The following is a 25,647-nucleotide window of genomic DNA, read 5'->3' as shown; positions in this document are numbered from 1 at the left end:
GAAAAGCAGGCCCAAAGCATGAGGTTTCCACCCCCGTACTTCACAGTGGGGATGGTGTTCTTGGGATTGTACTCATCCTTCTTTTTCCTCCACAGACGACGAGTAAAGTTTGCACCAAAAAGTTCTGCTTTGGTCTCATCTGACCACATGACTGTCTCCCATGACCCTTCTCCATCATTCAGATGGTCCTTGGCAAACTTCAGACGGGCCTTTACATGTACTGGCTTTAACAGGGGAACCTTCTGAGCAATGCATGATTTTAAACCACTGCACTGTAGTGTTCTACTGTGTGCATTCAGCTCTCTTCAGGTCATTGACCAACTCCTCCCGTGTAATTCTAGGCTGAGCCCTCACTTTTCTCATCATGAGTGATGCCCCACGAAGAGGGATTTTACATGGAGCCCCAGTTCGAGGTAGATTATCTGTCATGTTTAGCCTTTTCCATTTTCTAACAATTGCGGCAACTGTTGATTTATTCTCACAGCGGCTGCTTTCCAATTGTCCCATAGCCTTTTCAAGCTTTGTGGAGCCCAACAATTTTTCTCTGGTGTCTTTCAAAAGCTCTCTGGTCTTGTCCATGGTAGCTGTTGACTGACTGCGGTGCACAGGTGACAATATTGAGCTAAAACAGATGGTGGGTGGGGTAAAGGTGGATATTTTTAAGGTAGACTGGCAACTCTTTGAGCGTCATAATTATTGCTGATTCTCAAGGGTACGAAAACCTATGAACCCCAGTAAATTACAAATAAATTATTTTTTAAAAATCCTACTGTGTGATTTCCCTATTTTTTGTAGATTATGTCTCTATAAGTAGAAATGCATTTATGATTGAAATTTCAGATCTATACCTATTTTATAAGAGTGTGAACTAGCAAAATCACAAGGTGTGTAAATACTTCTGCTCCTCACCGTATGTTCATTACAACAAATATTGAAATATTGTAGATGGCAATATTTCCATACCTCACTGCTCGTCTGGAAGACGAGCCAATCGTCAATTCTCATCTCAGCAGAGTCTTCAGTGTCACTGTCACTCATGTCATCCATTAGACTGTCTGAAGGACATAACATATTGGCAAAGAGGCAGAATTTTCAGAATTAAATTGAATAAATTAGGTGGAAAAAACAACTACGAACACGCAGCACTTCAACAAAAAAGTGTGACCCCAGGTATGTACTTCAACTGTTGGCTAATCATCTCACAGGCAAATGACCTGGTAGCTAGCAACACAAATCAATTTGGTCTCCGCGGAAGCAATTGCCAGAATCTGGTTTAGCCAGCTAGTCTTAGCCCTACTTAAAGCTCTGTCTTATGATGGCCGCCATGTTGGGTTTTGTATCCATACACAATAGCGTAACTTTATATTCAAATAATCAGGTAATTTTCCAACAATTGCCAGTTTTTCGGCAAAAAATGAGTAATCTAGACATTTCTGCATCCATACAAAAAAAATGGCTTTTACGGGTTTTATTTTATGTAACATTTCAATCTAAAAACAACAAGGCCCAGATAGCCGGCAAGACGTGCTGTGGCAATAGTGACATCAGAATTCCACCTCAATAAGTTGTGATTGTATATAGAAAAATGCTAAATTTGCTTTTGTTGAGTAAAATTAAGATGATTCTGCATGCTTTCTTTAAGTATTTTCTCATGTGAAAATATGGTGATTTATTAGCTGTTTAAATCTTATGTCAAAATTGCCCTAAATAAAAAAAATTTAAAAAACAGCCGCTATTTCGGGCAAAAATATACAGTTGTGGTCAAAAGTTTACATGCACTTGTGGAGAACATAATGTCATGGCTCTCTTGAGTTTCCAGTTATTTCTACAACTCTGATTTTTCTCCGATAGAGTGATTGGAACAGATACTTCTTTGTCACAAAAAACATTCATGAAGTTTGGTTCTTTTATGACTTTATTACGGGTTAACAGAAAAAGTGATCAAATCTACTGGGTCAAAAAATATACATACATGGATCTGAAAAAGCGAATCATTGACTTGAACAAGTCAGGAAAGTCACTTGGAGCCATTTCAAAGCAGCTGCAGGTCCCAAGAGCAACAGTGCAAACAATTGTTTGTAAGTATAAAGTGCATGGCACTGTTTTGTCACTGCCACGATCAGGAAGAAAACGCAAGCTATCAACTGCTGCTGAGAGAAAATTGGTCAGGAGGGTGAAGATTCAACCGAGAATCACCAAAAAGCAGATCTGCCAAGAATTAGAAGCTGCTGGAACACAGGTGTCAGTGTCCACAGTCAAGCGTGTTTTGCATCTCCATGGACTGAGAGGCTGCCGTGCCAGAAGGAAGCCCTTGCTCCAAAAGCGGCACCTTAAGGCTCGACTGAAGTTTGCTGCTGATCACATGGACAAAGATAAGACCTTCTGGGGGAAAGTTCTGTGGTCAGACGAAACAAAAATCGAGCTGTTTGGCCACAATGCCCAGCAATATGTTTGGTGGAGAAAAGGTGAGGCCTTTAACCCCAAGTACACCATGCCTACCGTCAAGCACGGTGGTGGGATTATTATGCTGTGGGGCTGTTTTGCCCGCAATGGAACTGGTGCTTTACAGAGAGTAAATGGGATAGTGAAGAAGGAGGATTACCTTCAAATTCTTCAAGATAACCTAACGTCATCAGCCCGAAGATTGGGTCTTGGGCGCAGTTGGGTGTTCCAACAGGACAATGACCCCAAACACACATCAAAAGTGGTAATGGAATGGCTAAATCAGGCTAGAATTAAGGTTTTCCAATGGCCTTCCCAAAGTCCCATTGAGAACTTGTGGACAATGCTGAAGAAACAAGTCCATGTCAGAAAGCCATCAAATTTAACTGAACTGCACTAATTCTGTCAAGAGGAGTGGTCAAAGATTCAACCAGAAGCTTGCCAGAAGCTTGTGGATGGCTACCAAAAGCGCCTAATTGAAGTGAAAATGGCCAAGGGACATGTTACCAAATATTAGCGCTGCTGTATGTATATTTTTGACCCAGCATATTTGATCACTTTTTTCTGTTCACCCATAATAAAGTCATAAAAGAACCAAACTTCATGAATGTTTTTTGTGACAAAGAAGTATCTGTTCCAATCACTCTATCAGAGAAAAATCAGAGTTGTAGAAATAACTGGAAACTCAAGAGAGCCATGACATTATGTTCTTCACAAGTGTGTGTAAACTTTTGGCCACAACTGTACGCTACAAATTCCTTTTAATCCTGAAAGTATAAGTGATTATCTCTGCATTTGGTGATTTTTGTGCATCTAGCATAAGATATTAGAATTGTATAGCCATTTTAAGTACTGTTATACTTGTATAGAAAATAATTAATCAAGATTTTATTTGGGAATGTCTTTGAATTTTTTGATGCCGCTGCTTATGGAGACTCATACTATACGCATAAGGAAGGTGCCCGTTTTGGTTTTAGGTCGCTAGCAGCTTTGGTTTTGAAAATATTTGAATTTTATGTTTTTTGAAAACAGAGCGGCTCCGCGCCCTGTCAAGTGATCGTCTATGGCTGCCGCTAAATTAAATACAAGGAGAGCACATGCAAGCTGTGTTTCTAAATGGACTGTAGGTCCTCATGTAGTTACGTCGTGTAAGCTAGACTAACAGTACCTTGTTGAACAGTACTTTTAGTCACGTCAGAACCAAGATTTCTGGAACCACCTGCAAACATGACTACAGTGATAGCTGTCACCAAAGTACAACAGCGAACACTGGCAATCCTGTGGCCTCTGCTCATCTCATCATAAACCACCCAGTCTGCAGGAAGGGCCTGTGGTAATTTAGATTTTCCATCCTGGATAGGATTCAAAATAAGGCATTTCAAAATGTACTTACAGTAACTTGAAGTGCCAATTGCCATCCCCATGCACTGAAAAATAATCGTTCCAAATTAATGAGTTTATCTCCTTACCTCACTATTCAGTGTGGAAGTAGGGTGAAAATTAACTTTCTTCTCCTTATTACTAGAGGGCAAGTTATTCTCGGGGTTGATATGAAGAAGATTCGGGTACATGCCAGCAACCAAGGCTGCTTTTACCACTGGCCATTTTTCTGAATTGACGTTCACATCTCGTATATCACTCTCCCCGTGGGCTCTCACGAAGCCTGGAACATAAACAGGAATTAAAGGAGAATTTATTCAACTTAAATAGATTGAAATATTTCAGTATTTCTATTAAAAATGGTGAAAATCATGGGAACATTTACACATTTATGCAGATATTTTTCTTCACATGGCGCACCAGAAATTTCACTATATTACTGATAAATATTTTAACCCTTTTTTGGGCAAGTGACTATTTTTGGTAATTAAAAAAAAAGCAACCATATAAAGGCCTGGCATCTAATCACATTTAGGAGTCATGCAGGCCATAACATGATCAAAAATGTGATGTTACATAACGTATGTGGAAGCAGGGTTTCAACTATTATTAGTAATTACTGTATTTTTTTGAATTTATACATTCATAAAATGTTGGTAAAACAAAAAAATATTTAAAAATTAGAGATGTCCCCAATCTGATCACGTGATCGGAAATTGGGCCATTTTTCAGAGGATTGGAATCGGGTGAAAAAGATCACGTTTATAATTTAAAAATATATACTGTATTTTTTTATTTTCAAGGGCTAAAAAGTAAAAAAAAAAAAAATTTGGGCTGCAGCTATCCATGGTAGTCGATTAATCGATGAACTAGTAAGTTCGAATAATTGAGTAATCGGATAAGGAACATAAAAAATTAGAATACCTGAGCTGAGCCTGAAACTGTACAAAAAATAAGTAAATAAAAAAATAAATGAGGATTTCAGTACTGTACAACAAATTAACAGTTGGCTAACTTACGTAGCAAAAGTCCGCTAACTTAAATGCTATAAAATATGATTTTTTTTTTTCAATGCTCTTGACAAGTGGTTCAAACATATATTCCCACTAAAAACAGCTAAATATACCTCAACTAAATTAGGAATGCATTAAAAAAACATTAGCTCAAACAAAAACTTAGCATATGTTGGTCTTAACAGGGAGCAGCTGGATTCAGCCATGTGAAATGAGTTACCGCATTTTTCGGACAGTCGCACCAGCCATTAAATGCCCAACGAAGAGGAAAAAAACATAAGTCGCACCGGAGTATAAATCGCATTTTGGGGAAAATTTACTTGATAAAATCCAACAAATAGAACAGATATGTCATCTTGAAAGGCAATTTAAAATAAAAATACAATGGAAAACAACTTGCTGAATAAGTGTACAGTATGATAATGTTACATGATGCATGAACATCGTGGCCGGTATGTTAACGTAACATAGCTATTAAGAGTTATTCAGGTAACGATAGCATAAAGAACATGCTAACAAGTTTACCAAACCATTAGTGTCACTCCAAAACACCAAGATAACATGTGAAATGATTTCACACATAAGTCGCTCCAGGGTACAAGTCGCACCCCAAACCAAACTATGAAAAAAACTGACTTATAGTCCGAAAAATACGTTATATTATTTTCACAGTTGCCACTAGAGGGAAGTGTATCCACCCAAATCAATAAAGTAAATGCAAACACAAAATCAACCATTACAACTCCACTTTAATTTAATGAATACTCGAAGCAGCAAAATTTAATTTGAATGTTTTTTCTAATCGAGTTACTCGAGTTAATCGATTAATCGTTGCAGCACTAAAAATAATACACAAATACAGTACTTCACCATGTTTGGAACTTTAGTTCAAACTTTAATAAATTTTCTTTTTTTTTTTTTATCCAAAATCTATTCGGTATCGGCAGATTCTCAAAATCAGGTGACTCAGACTCAGCCTGGGTGCAAAAAATATGCGATCGAGATACCTCTAATTAAAATAAATAACAGCAACAACAGAAACACACTCTGGTTATGGCCCCAATAATTTTATCAGCAAGATAAATGCAAAATAAATGCAATTCATTAGAACAAACCAGTCGCACGAAGCCGTCCCAGCAGCTGTGTTCTCATGCCAAGAATCATTTCCATGGTGGCATTGGACAAAAAGTTCTTTTCACAGAAGGACCTCTCGCGGCCCTCAGTGCAGGCTTTCTGCCATTCCTAATAAATAAACAAACGTCAGTTTCAAATAGAGGCTTGGGCGGGCACTGACCCGACAAAATTACCTGGAAAACTCTCAACAAGGCCATATGGTCACTGAAGGAATTGGCTGAGAAATGTTTCCGACATTGAAAGGCAGCTTTCTTTTGAAAGCCCAGAGCAGGAAGAACAAATGGGTCTCGATAACCGAGTGTACAAGCAATTGTCAAAATCGGGTCCAGACACTTCAGCACCACGGCACACAACACCATCTTTCCCAGATGGGGCTCCACAGGTAGATCAGCCAGATGGAAGCCAAGATCAGTCAGATCTTCATTCTGGTTCATAGCCTCTATAGTCTAATTAAAACACATGTAGTTGAAACAATACATTTCTAAAGAAATCAGTTTAATAATTTTGCATTTCTTACCTTAAGAATCTCCACAGCACTCTTTACAGCGTGTGCGGTAGGAGGTTGTGGAGCTTTGGACAAGAATTCGGCGACTGGAGAGGAAGTAAGCAATTTGGTCTGCAGACATAATTCCTAACACACAAAACATAACACATTCAGAAACAATAAGTTGTGGTTCAACTGCCAAAAACAAAAATACTAAAGCTTCACCAAACGATTGGTTGGCGAAATGATAAGGGGATTGGTAGGGGGTTGATCACAAAAATAGGACTGCAGGGTTTCCCCTACACATAAAAGAATGTGGCGCACCACCACGTCTTGCAAATTAGATGTTTTTTTTTTTTTTTTAGTAGGGTGCACGATATCCATTTTTTGAAACCGATACAGATATCAATAACTTCCTGCTCCTCAAAGCTGATACTGATATCCGATAATAAATATATAATTTTTCAAATGTATAACCTGAGTTTTTGAACACCTGGAGGTTTAAAAAAAAAAATAGTGGTGGATTCAACATAGATTTGCCTTTGATCGCATCAGATTTTTCATGATGACATGAAAAAAAAAACAGTGAGTTTCACTTCTGCACTGCCCGACAGCCAGCTAAGAATGAATGCACTTCCATAAACCACAAGGCTTGGTCTTTTCTTGTTTTTATGGGAAGACTCTCGTCTTAATATTGTGAAACTACAACAGAAAAATTTGCCTATTCAATACTCAATATATACAACAAACTGCACAATCCACTTATATACACAACTATTATATGTATAGCATAGCACACTAGCTTGAGCTACTAAAGCATTGACTGGCTTCTACAACACAACTTATGAAGTTCTGTACATATGATCCTTCACCACAGAAGTAAGTAGTAAGTAATGTTCTTTAATCTTATAATTAGCTTTTTGCAAAGCAAAATACTGTTGCATTTGAATTTTGGGGAACGGAAAATGTTAATTTTGGAGATTTTTTCGAGGAATACTGTATTTTTTTTTTTATTTATTTTGTATGAAAGGCAACTACAATACTATAAGGTCATTAAGCACAACCAGAATTTATACATAGGGTGCACTGGAGTATAAGGATTTTAAGTATGCCTTTTAGACCGAAAAATACGGTACTGCATGTGCAGTTTAATTTTTTTTTTAAAAAGTCTTGGTTTATAAGAAATGTTCAATGTTTTACAATATAAAACCAGATTGATGGGAATTTTAAAAGTCAAATTTTTTTTAGGGGAAATAATCTGGAACAGCAAAAATTGAGATTGCTAGGTGGGCCTTAAAAATAAATAAAACAGTGATCTGGCAGAAAATTGTGATCTGTGCACCCCTAAACAGAACTATTTATTGATATCAAAAGTGAAAATGGAACTACCTGTAAAGGCATTCGTAGCAGCTGTGGAACCTGGAATTCTTGCAAACTGTTGAACCTGAGTTGACTGAAGAGGTGAAAGCAAATCCCAGGTTGGCAGCGCCCTGCTCTGTGGACAAATACTTAACTTTCAGTTCTTTTTGTGAGACATTGATCATCGCAACTAAGCAAATTGCCAATCATCATCTGTCATGAGCTTACAGCAGTGCCACAATAATGTCATCATATGACATGCTCCCCAAAAATGCAGTAAAAAAACCAAGACACTATTCAACTTCTATGAAAATCTGCAGCACATACTGTATTTTTTTGGACTATAAGTCACACTTTTTTTTTTCATAGTTTGGACAGATAATTTTCTCCAAAGTATTTTGCCGATTATTTTTATACCTGTCTGTCCGCACTACATTTAAGGTACGTTTAAGGTGCGTTTAAGCACCTTAAACACTATATTTGACATTGGTGTCATAAGAATATCATTACACAATCATAATTATAAAATGACATTGTTATGAGCATTAATGAATGCTTATAACATATGTCATTTAGTGTTATCCGGCAAATTATCTCACTTTTAAATGGAGGTAAAAGATCCAAGCTGGACATAAACGGAGTTAGTGACATAACTTGCCGCATTACACTTAATGACATAAACATTCATGAATGCCTACGATAGTGTCATGTCATAATTATGACGGTCTTCTGACAGTCTTATGATGCCGCTGACAAATAAAGTGTTATTTACTAGCCCAAATAAATCAACAAATAAGACGCACTGGACTATAATCCGCAGGATTCAAAATTAGGGGAAAAGGTAGCGGCTTATTAGAGGCCTGCGAAATTTCCGATTCTTAGATTATTCGCGATTCGGCCGTGGAAGATTCGAGAACGACTCACAAACATCCAAATTCCGATTATTGAATTATACCAGGTAAAAGGGAAGTAAAACACAGTCAGCGCGGTCTTTGGGACGCAATGAGGAACGGACCGAGAGTAAATGTCATGTTCAACTCATGCCACCAGATAAAAAAAAAAACAATCATACCTGACTGCGGCCGACAGCTGCTACAAAACAACGCCCAGTTGCTAGTTGCTACAAACATACCGCTACAGTAGATATCATATATATGTAGAACTAGATGCAAAATGACAGACGACGCCGGTGTTAGAACATGTGTTATTGCACCGAGATGCAAAATGACAGACTTTCCGGCGTTAGTAAACAGCCGCCATCTTAAAGCAGTACTAAAGCAGTGACTTCTCTAGAAGGCTCTGTTGTAGCGAACCTAATTAACTTTTGATCTAAAATATTCCTAAATCGGCAGAATCTTGTCTTGAATCTATCTTTAAATGATGAAATAGTTTTAAAACTGACAAAAGTGACAGAAGGGAAATTATGGAATAACGGGAGCAATTTTAACAAATGTAACAGTTGATTCACAACATTAAATCAATTGAATGTAGTTTAAAGCTGCTGATACAATTTGGGGACTGGAGTATTTTATTCACTGTTATTTTTGTATATTTGTTTACTGTTATATGCTAACTTGATACTGAAATAGTGGTTTGGTTTAGCCTGAGAGGATTTTTGAACAATTTTGGAACTAATGTACAAAACATTAAAAAAAAAAAAAGGAAAAAAAAAAGGAGGGGGGTGCATCAATAATCGTATCGGACACTCAGAATCGTAATCGTAATCGAATCGTTAGGTGCCAAAGATTCCCAGCTCTACGGCTTATAGTCCGAAAATTACGGTAATTAGGATCTTATTTCATTATTAAGCCTTTTCTGTCACTGGATGGATTTGTGTCTGAATTTTCCTTGATCAAATGACAAGCACATTATTGTTTTTACCTTCCTCTTCTTTGAAGAGCACTGGCTTTTGAAATCCAGACTGCTTTTAACATTGAGATGCGACTGATGGTATCAAAGGATTTCTACACAGAAAGAAGAAACATTTGTTTACAGATGTGCTATTTTGCCTATTGATAAGCTCTATGGAAATCTTTCGTACCTCTTTGACCTTTCCCGAATCAATCACAAAAACAACATCGTTGATTGTGATACTTGTCTCAGCAATGTTAGTTGAAAGGATCTGAGGAGGGGCGGGTTTTAGAGGAAAAAACAAAACATGTAATGTGGTAGACTTGAATGTATTTCACATACTGTATATATCACATGTAATGTCTTAACAATAACAGATATAAAACACAGTACAGTTAATATAATGCTTGTTTTCCGGAAAAGTAGTTTACACCGTAGTATGTAGGAATTTTGTTTTTAAACCGGTGTGCCGTTGCACACTAATGTGCCGAGAGAGATCGTCAGGTGACAAGAAGTTATCCAATGTTGCAATTTTTTTTTTTTTTTTTTTAACGTCGTCGGGCAGAGTTGCAGTCGGAAGGAAGGAGTCGGTAGAAAGTTCTCGGTCGTGTGCAGTAGAGCGAGGTATTGCTCGTGTCGCATTCAAGAACTGCTCGGATTTGTAGCCATCAGCCACCTTGCTGTCCGCGACAATTTGGACCCCAGCACGTCTAACGTACATCATTTGATTAAACTAGTCAAGTGTCGATATACACGAAAGTGTCCTTTCCATTTTATCCTGGAGGGAATAGTATTTCTTCTCGTATTTACTGTTTGACCGTTTAACTAGTCAAGTGTCGATATACACAAAAGTGTCCTTTCCATTTTATCCTGGAGGGAATAGTATTTCTTCTCGTATTTACTGTTTGACCGTTTGATCAACCAGGTGATAGGCAAGACATCTACAAGCCCATGTCTGCACCACCAAATCCCGAAATCAGCTCTTCCGGACAGTCCAGAACAAATGGCGGGACATCTTGTCTTGCCACAAGGAACATCTGATACGGAGAAGAAGTGAACACTCAGCACTCACGTGGCGCTGAGGATGGCAAAATCCTCAATTCTCGTTGCCCTGACAACAATAACACCCGAAATTTTCCCGCCCAACTCACTAGAGGAGTTCCCAAAAAATCTATTATAACATGCATCGCGATTCGACACGCGACGATTCGATTAAGATTCATAAAGGTTCAAAAACGATGTTTTTCCCTCATAACTTTATGGCAGCCGCTCGTAGCAGAACGAAATTCAAGACACGACTGCCGTTGGGCACCGTTAGCAGGCGCACGCACGTTATGATGGATGCTGCTGGTTACTGAGAGAGAGACTTCTTTTTAAAAGACTGGAAAATAAATTTGAGAGAGGCAGGTATAGAAGCGCAACCCGGTGGTCACGCTTTTGTGCGCAAGTTATTTTTTTAGAGTAAGCGGGGAAGAGGGACAGTTCGTTGCGCCTTGTCATTTATTTAGATGTCCAGCAGTAGTTTTAAGGCATTTCAATTGAAAAATGTCCTGAGTGTATTGCTAAGACCTGTGTGCATCTAAAAGAGGTGAGTACACGAGCCCTCTAGTACTGTTCAGCCTTTGTTGATGTTTTTGAGATGTTAATAGCGCTAAGATAATTAGCTAATTTGCTAACGTGTATTTCATATGCAGAACGTGTAAAACCACAATTAAGTACAGCAGTAACACTATAAACATGCAAAATAGTACAGAATTCTGTGAAAACAAAGTATATTGGTTAAAAGAAGTCTTATTTCTAAAGACACTTTGTTTCCAGAAAATGTGGAATTCATTTCACCTGTGTAAATATTATTGTATTGTTGAGAGAAATAAGTACTCCCTTTAAAACGGTTAATGTTTTTGCACTTTCTTGAAATAAATAAATAAATAAATAAAAAAGCAGCTTAAGGACAGCTTTTTGTTGTATGGGCATGTTTCCATCATTCCTGTTGAATCATTAGGATATTTTAAATAAATAATGGACATAAATTTGTTTGGCTACTGTATTAAGTAGTAATGTACAATGGATCGATAATCGTGATAATCACGATAACCGTGATAATCGTCAATACTAGAGGTGTGCAAAATTTCTGATTCTTAGATTATACGCGATTCGGCCGTGGAAGATTCGAGAACGATTCACAAACATCCAAATTCCGATTATTGAAATATGCGAAGTAAAGCGGAAGTACACAACACTCAGCGCACCGCGCGGTCTTCGGGACGGAACGGAGCGAGAGTAGCTAAACATCATGCTTCTCATTACCCGGCCCCTCGGGTAATGCCAATGCTCAACTCACGGCTCTAGCTCAACTCATGCAACGAGATAAAAAACACAACAACATACCTGACTGCTGCCGAAAAGCTGCTACAAAGTACATCCATATAATGTTACGGTGGATATCATTTATATAGGACTAGATGCATTATAGATTTGGTAGTGTTAGCAGCACATCTACAAAAAGCTAGATGCGGGCGTTAGTAAACGGCCGCCATCTTAAAGCAGTACACTTCCCTGCAAGGCTGTTGTAGCGAACCTTCCAAGCAAACCTAATTAACTTTTTATCTAAAATACTCCTAAATCGGTAAAATATTGACTTGAATCTATCTTTAAAATAGTTTTAAAACTTTCACATGTCGAAAGTAGACAAAAGGGAAATTATGGACTAACGGGAGCAATTTTAACAACTTTAACGGTTGATTCACAACATTAAATTAATTGAATGTAGTTTAAAGCTGCTGATACAGAATGGGGACTGGAGTTTTTTATTTAATGTTATTTTTGTATATTTGTTTACTGCTATATGTTAACTTGATACTGAAATAGTAGTGTGGTTTAGCCTGAGAGTATTTTTGAACAATTTTGGAACTAATGTACAAAACATAAAAAAAAAAAAAAGAAAAAAAAAAGAAAAATGAAAAAAAAAATTAGGGGGGTGCATCAATAATCGTTTTATAATCGAATCGGAGCCTCTGAATCGTAATCGTAATCGAATCGTTAGGTGACCAAAGATTCCCAGCTCTAGTCAATACCGCGATCATCGTTTAATAATCGGATCGTAGCACCCTGAATCGTAATCGAATCGAATCGTGGGGTACCTAAGATGGCACACCCCTACAACCCACAACAGAGAATAATCCTAAACAACGGCCAAACACACCCTTCTTCCGGACCACAGCCCGCCTCACCAGAGCCTGTAAAAGATTGAATGTTTAAGTAATCGTTGTCATTTTTCTTGGGAATCTTTTGTTGACTTGTGTTATGGTGACCCTGGATCCAGTTTGCCTCCTCCACCTGGATCTTTCTGTGCTGTATGATTGCTGCCAACTTGGAATAAATTGTCAACTTGTGTTTCGAAGCCTTTTTCCAGCTTTTAAAATGGAGTCAGTACAAGGGGTTAAGACTAAGATCAGTGGACTCCAAACTATTCCACATAGGGTCGCAGTGGGTGCAGGATTTCACTCCAACAAAACAACACCACAACTTTTCACCAATCTGTTTTATAAGTGTAATCAGTTGATTGCAGTCAGGTGCTGCCTGTTTTAGTAGAAACCTCATTGGTTAAAAAGTCTGTGCTTGATCGGTATGAACAAAAACCAGGACCCCCAGCGGCCCTCGGGAACCGGTTTGGAGACCCCTGACTAAGATGAACGCGTGGAGTTTGGCCTTTTGGCAGGGTTGTCTGAGTTCCGCCGGCCCGGGTCATTGGAATTGCCCTAGCATGGCTGCGGCGGTTCAGCTAGCGTGATTCCGGCAATCTGGCTACAAGGTCAGATTCCTTCAATCCATTTGTGACGACCACCAATCCTCCCCGTTTTTTATTCCAACACATTTTCGAGAACAGCAAGGTGGCTGTTAGCTAGAAATCCAAGGAGTTTTTGAACACTATCCAACAGCGGCATGGTTCCAAGCAAGCTTAAACGTCATCTCCAAACGAAACTCCCATCGCTTCAAAACAAGTCGATGGACTTTTGAGTTCGCCTTTGTGAAAAAACAAAAACTACAAAAGTAAATGGGAAAATCCTCAAAGCGTTATTGCCGAACTTGTTGCTAAATCCAAAGAGAGACATTAATACTACCTCCCTGCAAAGCCATTGTACGCGAGATGCCTAGATGCGGTTAAAGACATTGCTAAAATCCCCCCCGTCTGCTCATTCTGAGCTTTTCAAGTCTAACTGGTATAAAAATAAAAACCGAGAATGACAGCTGTTGAAGAAAATTCCTGCCGGGATATCGGGTTTGTGTTCATCTAAACAGGCTCAAGTTTCACACTGAGTAAGTAAAAATGCTGAGAAACTATTTTATAATTAAATATCCAGTACAGAAAGTCATTTTGGAACAATTTTGGTTTGTAGTGTGCCGCGAGGGTGCCGTGACTCAGAAAAGGTTGAAAAACACTGTTCTAAACTGATAGTTTATCCAAAAAAAAATGTATCTTTGGTTTTCAATTCACGCCAGTGACACCCTGGTGGTGTGCTATGAGACTTACCCCTTTTAAAATGGATGCCTTGGCTCAATAAAGGTTGACAAACAAGCAGTAGGAAATTGATGGATAGGTTTTTAGTTAGCTTGAGAAATTGTTTTTTTCATCTTATGACCCAGTCTAAAAAGGACTTCATTTTTGAGCAAAAAAAGAAACAAAAAAAAGACTTCTTCACTTACAATCTTTCTAACATTCAGTGGCGATGTCTTCATGGCCTTTTTCTGTTCATAGCTAGGCATGTCCGAGTGAAGTGTGAACACCTGGTACCTGTGCAAAAATAAACATTTGGTTAAAATGTTGACTAAAAAGTCTAATTAGATTTTTTTTAAAAAAATAAAATCAAACTTAATATTAGAGCAAAGGGACTGTTTTTTGACCAATCACATTTTAAACCTTTATAAGGCACTCCTTTAATTCATTGACTGCAATCCAATACATTTTAACAAAGATGGGCTGGCAGCGAATGATCACTGAATATGGATATCACATTTTGGATCATGTACGCCACACCTATATACCAAATGTTAATAAAGCAGTGTGGTCTACATGATCCTAAATGTCCACGTTTGTGGACGCCACTTTTATAGAGTTAGGTTTTTCTTTATAATATTATATATTTTTTAAATATACTTTATAAAATGTTGATTACCAGAAATAGTCACCCTAACTAGAAAATAACCTTTGCTATGTGTGGAAGTCATTTAATGTTGTGAATCAACCGTTAAGAGTTGTTAAAATTGCTTCCGTTATTGCATTAATTCCCTTCTGTCTACTTTCGACATGTGTAAGTTTTAAAACTGTTTCATTATTTAAAGATAGAAATAAGTTAAGTTTTGAAGATTTAGGAGCATTTTAAATAAAAAGTTACTTAGGCTCGCTAGTAAGGTTCTCTACAACAAAGCCTTCCTGAGAAGTCTACTGCTTTAAGATGAAGGCTGTTTACTAACGCATCTAGTTCTTTATTATACATGTTGCTAATGCCGCCGTGTCTGTCATTTCCATCTAGTTCTGTATATATTTGATATCTACCGAAACATCATGTGGGTGTAGTTTGTAGGCTATCGGCTACAGTCAGGTATTATTGGAGCCACCTAGCATAGTAGCATCGCATTTGCAACGGCGTCGCACACCCTTGCAACCTCACAACTCCTGCTCTGCTATTTCGTCTCCATGAGTCCGTCTTTTTCACTTTTCTCACGTCAGTAAATCAACATCGTAATGCATAGTAACGCACGCATTTCCCGCCTCAGTAACGGCAACAGCGTTGCCAAGATGAGAAAAGTAATTAATTAGATTACGTACTTACTACTGAAGAAAATAACACCGTTAGTAACGCCGTTATATTCTAACGCTGTTATTAACAACACTGTTTGCCACCCCACCTACAAAAGTCAAACTCCGCCTATGGCGAGGCCCCCTTGCTGAGTATTGTTTAGAGAGAAAAAGAACAGCAAAAACTGTTCTACTGGAATGCACACACTATAGAACAGCCAAGCAACCGATTGTCCAATTATCTTTTACATTTATTATCTATTACTTTTTGCTGTTCCTAACCTATTTTTTACCTTTCGGAACAGGCAGAAAATCTTGTATCACTGTAGAGGATACGGTCCTTGAGTGACATAATCTCATCATATCCAGGAAGGAAAATCAACACTGCACCTGAAACAAAAAAGTATGATCAAATCTAAACAAATTTAAGCACAGTTAATGTTTCCCAAATTTAGTAGCTAATCATAAAGATTTTTACGTACAGGACTGGCATCATAACTTGCTGGAATAGTCAATGTTCTGTGCAGTTTTGTAGTTTTACTTAATACTATGACTTACAAGGGAGTACGGTTAAATTTTTCTTAAATGTTTCGACAAACAGGCAATATGTATGTTTTTTGTGCAGTTATGTGCAGCTAAATTTGAGAGAACAAACTTGTTTCTTCCACGTGAAGCATTTCAAAACTTAGAATTGCCTTTCAACTGATTTTTAAAAATATTATAACGTATTGGCCCGAATATAAGACTGTGTTTTTTGCATTGAAATAAGACTGAAAAAGGGGGGGTCGTCTTACAGTGGGGCAAATAAGTATTTACTCAAACACGAATTGTGCAAGTTCTCCTACTTGAAAATATTAGAGAGGCCTGTAATTGTCAACATGGGTAAACCTCAACCATGAGAGACAGAATGTGGAGGAAAAAAAAACAGAAAATCACATTGTTTGATTTTAAAAAAAAATATTTCCAAATTAGAGAGGAAAATAAGTATTTGGTCACCTACAAACAAGCAAGATTTCTGGCTGTCAAAGAGGTCTAACTTCTTCTAACGAGGTCTAACGAGGCTCCACTTGTTACCTGTATTAATGTCACCTGTTTTAACTCATTATCGGTATAAAAGACACCTGTCCACAATCTCTGTCAGTCACACTCCAAACTCCACTATGGCCAAGACCAAAGAGCTGTCGAAGGACACCAGAGACAAGATTGTAGACTTGCACCAGGCTGGGAAGACCGAATCTGCAATAGGTAAAACGCTGTGTGTGAAGAAATCAACTGTGGGAGCAATTCTTATAAAATGGAAGACATACAAGACCACTGATAATCTCCCTCGATCTGGGGCTCCATGCAAGATCTCACCCCGTGGCGTCAAAATGATAACAAGAACGCTAAGCAAAAATCCCAGAACCACACGGAGGGGACCTAGTGAATGACCTACAGAGAGCTGGGACCACAGTAACAAAGGCTACTATCAGTAACACAATGCACCGCCAGGGACTCAAATCCTGCACTGCCAGATGTGTCCCCCTGCTGAAGAAAGTACAAGTCGAGGCCCATCTGCGGTTTGCTAGAGAGCATTAGGATGATCCAGAAGAGGACTGGGAGAATGTGTTATGTTCAGATGAAACCAAAATATAACTTTTTGGTAGAAACACAGGTTCTCATGTTTGGAGGAAAAAGAATACTGAATTGCATCCGAAGAACACCATACCCACCGTGAAGCATGGGGATGCAAACATGTTTTGGGGCTGTTTTTCTGCAAAGGGACCAGGACGAATGATTTGTGTAAAGGAAAGAATGAATGGGTCCATGTATCGAGAGATTTTGAGTGAAAATCTCCTTCCATCAGCAAGGGCATTGAAGATGAGACGTGGCTGGGTCTTTCAGCATGACAATGATCCCAAATACACAGCCAGAGCAACAAAGGAGTGGCTTCGTAAGAAGCATTTCAAGGTCCTGGAGTGGCCAGTCTCAAGATCTCAACCCCATAGAAAATCTGTGGAGGGAGTTGAAAGTCCGTGTTGCCCAACGACAGCCCCAAAACAACACTGCTCTAGAGAAGCTCTGCATGGAGGAATGGGCCAAAATACCAGCAACAGTGTGTGAAAGGCTTGTGAAGAGTTACTGAAAACGTTTGGCCTCTTGTTATTGCCTACAAAGAATACATAACGAAGTACTGAGATGAACTTTTGGTATTGACCAAATACTTATTTTCCACCATGATTTGCAAATAAATTCTTTAAAAATCAAACAACGTGATTTTCTGGGTTTTTTTCCACATTCTGTCTCTCATGGTTGAGGTTTACCCATGTTGACAATTACAGGCCTCTAATATTTTCAAGTGGGAGAACTTGCACAATTAGTGGTTGACTAAATACTTATTTGCCCCACTGTATGTGCAGCTCAATTTGAGAGAACTTGTTTCTTGTACGTGAAGCATTTCAAAACAGAATTGCCTTTCAACTGATTTTAAAAAATATTATACCGTATTGGCCAGAATATAAGACGGTGTTTTTTACATTGAAATAAGACTGAAAATGTGGGGGTCGTCTTATATTCGCGGTCTAGTCATTATACCCATTCACGACGCTAGATGGCGCCAGATATCATTGAAGCAATGTTCTGTCATGACAGATCTCAGCTACTCTAAAGTTTAACCAGTTTGCATTATTTTATTGCAATGTTTTTCCTTATTCAGATTTGTTCCAAGACTAGTTAGTTAGACCTCACTTTGATGGTTAATGCAGTTATTGCAATTTTGTTGTTTTATCACAATCAAATGTTTTTTTTACAGTTCAAAAACCAGAAGCCATTCATTTACAAATGTGATTGCACTTTAGTTTACATATTTAAATGCTTCAGTTATTAAGATTTGAATGAGACAAAATATCAAATATATTGTTATAATCATTTGTTTCAGATGCACTGTAATTATTTTCTGTATAACAATTAATTTGATGTTCAAAAACTCCTTTTTCAAACTTGAGTCTTGAAAAAGAGGGGGTCGTCTTATAATCAGGGCCATCTTATTTTCGGACCAGTACGGTAATAGCCAGTAAAGGGACTGTGATGAGACACACCATCGGTTGTGGTTGAGCAGATCTTGTGTAGCAGGTCCATGATGAGATTTAGGTCCACAAACTCATCATTAAAGTTGTGGTGGTACAGTTTGAGCAGGTCCTGGTCTTTGGTGCTCTGTTCAGCAGTGGCACACATAGTCGACTGTTTCTGGTCTTCCGCAATTTTTAAGGCACTGCACAAAAGAAGACAAAGAAACTTTTCCAAACACTTTTTAAAGCCACACAAAAATGTTATTATGTGCAATAAGCAGTCCAGAAAAGTAATTTTCACCCCAATATAAATTTATGACCAAAATGCAACTTTGAAGATACGACTGTGGATGCATATTTTCAAGACAACATACTTACATTGAATTCTGAAGAAGCTCAACAGCATCAAACTGTTCAAAGTTTTTTGCAAAGTCCAAAGCAGTCCTTTAAATAAATGAAATCCGTTTCATGGGACAGTTTTAGAATAATGCAATTTGACGACGGTACAGAAGACACTTGGGCTGGCAACAGTTCAACAATAAAGCAATACTGTATATCCTACCATCCATTGAGAGCCTTCAGGTTGACATCTGCCCCGAGGTTAAGCAACTGCTCTATCTGAGGGAGTAGCCCTCGACTTGCTGCCACCATCAAAGGAGTGACCATTCTCTCACTGTGCATGTAGTTAACTAGGTAAAACAAAACAAATGTTAGGAAATACCTGCTCATATTCCGGGCTACCCCACACATACTCCACATACTGTGCAGTTAACACTGCCGACTAAAATGGTTTCTTTTATAAATATTCATACAGGACCCCATTGTCATACCCATAGACTTCATAACATATTGTAGGGCTGCAGCTATCGATTATTTTAGTAGTCGATTAATCGTAAAAAAAAAGATCTATGTACAACAAAAGAACAATTGGCTAACTTACATAAAAGTCCACTCGCTTAAATGCGATAAAATGCTAACTTTTTTTTCTCTTTTTTTTTAACGCTCTTAACAAATGGTTCAGCCACAAAAATATATGTTAAATATTGCTATTGATCCTGAAAATATACATTGCCTTGCAAAAGTATTCGGCCCCCTTGAATCTTGCAACCTTTCGCCACATTTCAGGCTTCAAACATAAAGATATGAAATTTAATTTTTTTGTCAAGAATCAACAACAAGTGGGACACAATCGTGAAGTGGAACAACATTTATTGGATGATTTAAACTTTTTTAACAAATAAAAAACTGAAAAGTGGGGCGTGCAATATCATTCGACCACTTTACTTTCAGTGCAGCAAACTCACTCCAGAAGTTCAGTGAGGATCTCTGAATGATCCAATGTTGTCCTAAATGACCGATGATGATAAATAGAATCCACCTGTGTGTAATCAAGTCTCCGTATAAATGCACCTGCTCTGTGATAGTCTCAGGGTTGTGTTTAAAGTGCAGAGAGCATTATGAAAACCAAGGAACACACCAGGCAGGTCCGAGATACTGTTGTGGAGAAGCTTAAAGCCGGATTTGGATACAAAAAGATTTCCCAAGCTTTAAACATCTCAAGGAGCACTGTGCAAGCCATCATACTGAAATGAAAGGAGCATCAGACCACTGCAAATCTACCAAGACCTGGCCGTCCTTCCAAACTTTCTTCTCAAACAAGGAGAAAACTGATCAGAGACGCAGCCAAGAGGCCCATGATCATTCTGGATGAACTGCAGAGATCTACAGCTGAGGTGGGAGAGTCTGTCCATAGGACAACAATCAGTCGTACACTGCACAAATCTGGCCTTTATGGAAGAGTGGCAAGAAGAAAGCCATTTCTCAAAGATATCCATCAAAAGTCTCGTTTAAAGTTTGCCACAAGCCACCTGGGAGACACACCAAACATGTGGAAGAAGGTGCTCTGGTCAGATGAAACCAAAATTGAACTTTTTGGCCACAATGCAAAACGATATGTTTGGCGTAAAAGCAACACAGCTCATCACCCTGAACACACCATCCCCACTGTCAAACATGGTGGTGGCAGCATCATGGTTTGGGCCTGCTTTTCTTCAGCAGGGACAGGGAAGATGGTTAAAATTGACGGGAAGATGGATGCAGCCAAATACAGGAACATTCTGGAAGAAAACCTGTTGGTATCTGCACAAGACCTGAGACTGGGACGGAGATTTATCTTCCAACAGGACAATGATCCAAAACATAAAGCCAAATCTACAATGGAATGGTTCAAAAATAAACGTATCCAGGTGTTAGAATGGCCAAGTCAAAGTCCAGACCTGAATCCAATCGAGAATCTGTGGAAAGAGCTGAAGACTGCTGTTCACAAACACTCTCCATCCAACCTCACTGAGCTCGAGCTGTTTTGCAAGGAAGAATGGGCAAGAATGTCAGTCTCTCGATGTGCAAAACTGATAGAAACATACCACAAGCGACTTGCAAACTGTAATTGGAGCAAAAGGTGGCGCTACAAAGCATTAACGCAAGGGGGCCGTATAATATTGCACACCCCACTTTTCAGTTTTTTATTTGTTAAAAAAGTTTAAATTATCCAATAAATTTTGTTCCACTTCACGACTGTGTCCCACTTGTTGTTGATTCTTGACAAAAAATTAAAATTTTATATCTTTATGTTTGAAGCCTGAAATGTGGCGAAAGGTTGCAAGGTTCAAGGGGGCCAAATACTTTTGCAAGGCACTGTAGGTGATTATCTCTGCATTTCGTGATTTTTGCGCATCTAGTGTAAAATCTGACAATTTTACAGCCATTTTAAGTTTTGTTATACTTGCACAAAAAAATAATAGGGATTTTTTTTTAGGGAACGACTTTGATTTTTTTGCTGCCACTGCTTATTGAGACTCATATATGCTTAAGGTAGGTGCCTGTTTTGGTTTAAGGTCGGTAGCAGCTTTGATTTTGAATATATTTGAAATTTAATTTTTTTTTCTTTAAAATAAGGCCCCTATGAATCGGCCCCACGCCCCGTGTCCCGTAAATATATTATGAAGTCGACGGTCATACCATTAACATTTTCATAGAGAATGAGGTTGAAGAGCTGGACAATATATCCTTGGTCTTCACTGATGAAAATGTTAGCAATGCAGCTGTCCATCTCTTTCTGGAGCCATGGTTCCATCTGCTCTGAGCTTTCTAAATTCTGTGACAGAAGAAAAACAATGACTGTTAACAAGGGGACTAGCTGCATTGACTAAGGGTGGAGGTGTCTATTTTTGTACATAAACTGTAAAGTAAAGAATGCTTGAACAATAAAAACACTAATTCACAAGTTTGCTGTTTTTTTTCTGTTTATTTTGCACTTTAATAAGAGCTGCTTTGTTGTTTTAGCCAGAGAACAAAGTTTAACTTGCTGTGCTTAAAAAACAAGCCTTTGTGTTTTTCCTGTTATACCGAACCTGCACCGTACCATCACCCCCATACCAAGGTACGTAATAAACTGTGACTTGTGTGTACCGTTACACCCCTAATTATTAGATAACTTTTGAGCTTCAAGTGTAATAAATAACCTAAATGTGAGAGTTGAATGATTCTTTCAATGTATTGATGAATCAATTAGTGCAAAATACTAATTTGAATTAAGAGATAAATTAATTTAGGTTATTGAGAGCAGTATTGTTTTCCTCAACGATGATGATAAAGAAAATATTTCGTCAACGAACATTTTTTTCATGATGATGACGTCACTATGACGCGCTGAAAATGTGTCTTGGGAGACCAAAACATAACCAAATGGATGCCAATTGTCATCTGACCACACCGGAACGAGATCAAAATTTGCGTTAATTTCTGTCATAAATTCACAATGTGTGATATTTTTTTATTGTCTGTGTACGTAGTTATAACGTTAGTAGTTAGACTTACTCACGGCCGGTGAGTAAGTCTGTGCCCATTCCAGGCTCACTTTGTGAAACATATGTGTCAGGGTCCGCTTGCTAAAATTTGCTTTCTTATCTTGGCTAGATACGACATGTTGCTTTTAGCCTTTAAAGGTCTGTGTTAAGTATCATCACACACCAAACTAACTTGTAGTGTTAGCGTTCGCATTAGCATTTAGCACAGTGACTCTGTCTTCTTAAACTCTTGGAAAACATTTGACACACATTTTGTGGCGTCCAAGTGAGTTTCATTAATTGCAAATAATGTGATGTTTTCCTGCTTAGTGTGGATTATTATCATGAAAATGGTAATGTCCTTGTAGACTCTACAGTTATGTGCTCGTCTGTCATGTTAATTCGAAATTGTTGGAACCCTTTTATTTATTTATTCATGGCCTAAAACTTTTGAAGTTGATAGACGAAAACATTTTGAGAATTGTCAACTAAAACTAGACCAAATTTGAGTTTTCGTTGACTAAAACTCGACGAAAACATTATGAAATGACTAAAATATGACTAAGACAAATAAGTATTTTCGTCCAAAAGACTGAGACGGAAATGGCTGCCAAAAACAACACTGATTGAGAGTTAAAAAACCCAGTTTAACGTATTGGCCCGTATATAAGACGGTGTTTTTGCATTGAAATAAGACAAAAAAAGAGGGGGTCGTCTTATATTCGCAGTCCAGACATTATACCCATTCATAACGCTAGATGCCGCCAAATATCATTGAAGCGATGTTCTGTTATGACAGATCTCAGCTACTCTCCCCATTCACGACGCTAGATGGCGCCAGATATCATTGAAGCGATGTTCTGTCATGACAGGTCTCAGGTTTAACCAGTTTGCATTATTTTATTGCAGTGTTTTTCCTTTTTCAGATTTGTTTCAAGACTACAGTTAGTTAGACTTCACTTTGATGGTTAATGCAGTTATTGCAATTTTGTTGTTTTATCACAATGGATTGGTTTATCTACATTTCAAAAACCAGAAGCCATTCATTCACGAATGTGATTGCACTTTAGTATACATTAGGGCTGTCAAACGATTAAAATTTTTAATCGAGTTAATCACATCTTAAAAATTAATTAATCGTAATTAATTGCAATTCAAACTATCTATAAAATATGCTATATTTTTCTGTAAATGATTGTTGGAATGGAAAGATAAGACACATGACGGATATATACATTCAACATACTGTACATAAGTACTGTATTTGTTTATTATAACACTAAATCAACAAGATGGCATTAACATTAACATTCTGTTTAAGCGATCCATGGATAGAAAGACTTGTAGTTCTTAAAAGATAAATGTTTGTACAAGTTATAGAAATTTTATATTAAAACCCCTCTTAATGTTTTCGTTTTAATAACATTTGTAAAATTTTCAATCAAAAAATAAACTAGTAGCTCGCCATTGTTGATGTCAATAATTACACAATTCTCATGGTGCTGAAACCCATAAAATTAGTCGCACCCAAGCGCCAGCAGAAGGCGACAAAACATAGAAAACACAAGTAACAAGTGGACATCACACTGTGCTGTCATTTTAATCTGTTTGAGCAGGGCATGTGCGTTAATTGCGTCAAATATTTTAACGTGATTAATTTAAAAAATTAATTACCGCCCGTTAACGCGATAATTTTGACAGCCCTAGTTTACATATTTAGATGTTCTGATATTAAGATTTGAATGAGGCAAAATAACATGCTTTTTCTCTCAAATATATTGTTATAATAATTTGTTTCATATGTACTGTAATTATTTTCTGTATAAAAATTAATTTGGTGTTCAAAAAGTCTTTTTTTCAAACTTGAGTCTTGAAAAAGAGTCTTATAATCAGGACCGTCTTATATTCGGGCCAATACGGTATTAATCTTCCACATTAAAAATAATTGCGCACCATCTTCTGATCCTGAATTAACAGCATTCACAGTCATATAACATGAAGTACCGTAATGGGATTTTTGAATATAGTACTGCAGGAGCAATTTACCAGTGTTTTGTTGGACTCCCCGATCGCGGCACAATCACTGCTCCTGACAAGGTCAGAGGACGCCAGCTGTGCATTGTGTACCTCTTCAGCACCAGTTTTCTCCACGGTTTTGCACTGATTCGTCAAAAGGTTTGGCGTTTCCTCCTCTGAATTGAAATTTACAGTTGGTTATCAGGACGACGTCAATGCATAAAATAACTATCGGCAAATACTCATACTTCTCTGGGATTTGTCATTGTGTTTCCCCGAGTTCTTTCGATTGAAACCTGTAAACCTAAGAATGTCTTCCAGAAACTGTTGCTTGACTTCAAACTGTCTTCCTTTGACTACAAAAAGAAAGCATGTAGAAAATTCATATTAATTGTTAAAGCAATTTACTAACATATATTCAAAAATAATAAAATGGACACCAGCAATATTTATGTCTAGGCAGACTCTTGTATTGTGTTGAAATGTGTTCAATAGAATAGTCAAAGTTATTTCATCTTAAGTATGAGTCAACAAATACATAGATGAAAGAAATCAAACATGAGACTAGGGCTGTAGCTATCGACTATTTTAATAGTCGATTAATCGATAAACTAGTTAGTTAGAATAATCGAGTAATCGGATAAGGAACATGAAAAATTAAAATACCTAGGATGAGCCTCAAACAGTATAAAAAAACAAATAAATGAGGATCTACCTACAACAAAATGAATAATTGGCTAACTTACATAGCAAAAGTCCGCTACCTTAAATGCTATAATATACAAATGGTTCAGACACATACCCCCCCCCCCCCAAAATAAACCTATAAACTAAATTAGGAATGCATTCAAAAAAAAAAAAAACATTTAAAAAAAAAAACATTAGCTCAAACAAAAATTGGACTTATGTTGGTCTTAACATGGAGCAGCTGGATTCAGCAATGAGAAATGAGGCAGACTAGAGGGCAGTGTATTCACCCAAATCAATAAAACTCAAAGCAGCAAAACTTAATTTGAATCTTTTTTGCTATAAAATGCTAACCTTTTTTTTAATGCTCTTAACAAATGATTCAGACTCATATTCCCACTAAAAACGACTAAATATACCTAAAAACTAAATCACGAATGCATTAAAAAAAACATTAGCGCAAACAAAAACTTTGCTTACGTTGGTCTTAACAGGGAACAGTTGGATTCAGCCATGTAAAATGGACAGACTAGAGGAAAGTGTATCCACCCTAATCAATAAAACTAAATGTAAACACTTTCAAAATAAACCA

At 37.7% G+C, this 25,647-nt stretch overlaps 1 protein-coding gene across 2 annotated transcripts in view; it reads right to left on the bottom strand.

Moving 5' to 3' along the window:
* ythdc2 (YTH domain containing 2) overlaps positions 1 to 25,647 on the bottom strand; it is a 49,871-nt gene that overhangs the window by 10,854 nt on the left and 13,370 nt on the right. For both annotated transcript variants that reach the window (XM_057819806.1, XM_057819805.1), the window contains exons 9-25: positions 24,617 to 24,724; positions 24,399 to 24,544; positions 21,526 to 21,661; positions 19,070 to 19,196; positions 18,886 to 18,951; positions 18,538 to 18,710; positions 15,754 to 15,850; positions 14,368 to 14,455; positions 9,854 to 9,934; positions 9,694 to 9,776; positions 7,843 to 7,948; positions 6,487 to 6,600; positions 6,143 to 6,415; positions 5,951 to 6,077; positions 3,912 to 4,105; positions 3,611 to 3,794; positions 964 to 1,055 (exon numbers count right to left, since the gene is read on the bottom strand). In XM_057819806.1, coding sequence (XP_057675789.1) covers positions 964 to 1,055; positions 3,611 to 3,794; positions 3,912 to 4,105; positions 5,951 to 6,077; positions 6,143 to 6,415; positions 6,487 to 6,600; positions 7,843 to 7,948; positions 9,694 to 9,776; positions 9,854 to 9,934; positions 14,368 to 14,455; positions 15,754 to 15,850; positions 18,538 to 18,710; positions 18,886 to 18,951; positions 19,070 to 19,196; positions 21,526 to 21,661; positions 24,399 to 24,544; positions 24,617 to 24,724 — 2,195 coding nt within the window. The remainder of the gene's footprint in view (positions 1 to 963; positions 1,056 to 3,610; positions 3,795 to 3,911; positions 4,106 to 5,950; positions 6,078 to 6,142; positions 6,416 to 6,486; positions 6,601 to 7,842; positions 7,949 to 9,693; positions 9,777 to 9,853; positions 9,935 to 14,367; positions 14,456 to 15,753; positions 15,851 to 18,537; positions 18,711 to 18,885; positions 18,952 to 19,069; positions 19,197 to 21,525; positions 21,662 to 24,398; positions 24,545 to 24,616; positions 24,725 to 25,647) is intronic.

The sequence above is a fragment of the Corythoichthys intestinalis genome, chromosome 17, assembly GCF_030265065.1.
Source record: "Corythoichthys intestinalis isolate RoL2023-P3 chromosome 17, ASM3026506v1, whole genome shotgun sequence".
In the NCBI taxonomy this organism is placed as follows: Eukaryota; Metazoa; Chordata; class Actinopteri; order Syngnathiformes; family Syngnathidae; genus Corythoichthys; species Corythoichthys intestinalis.
This window is presented reverse-complemented; position numbering and strand designations above follow the sequence as displayed.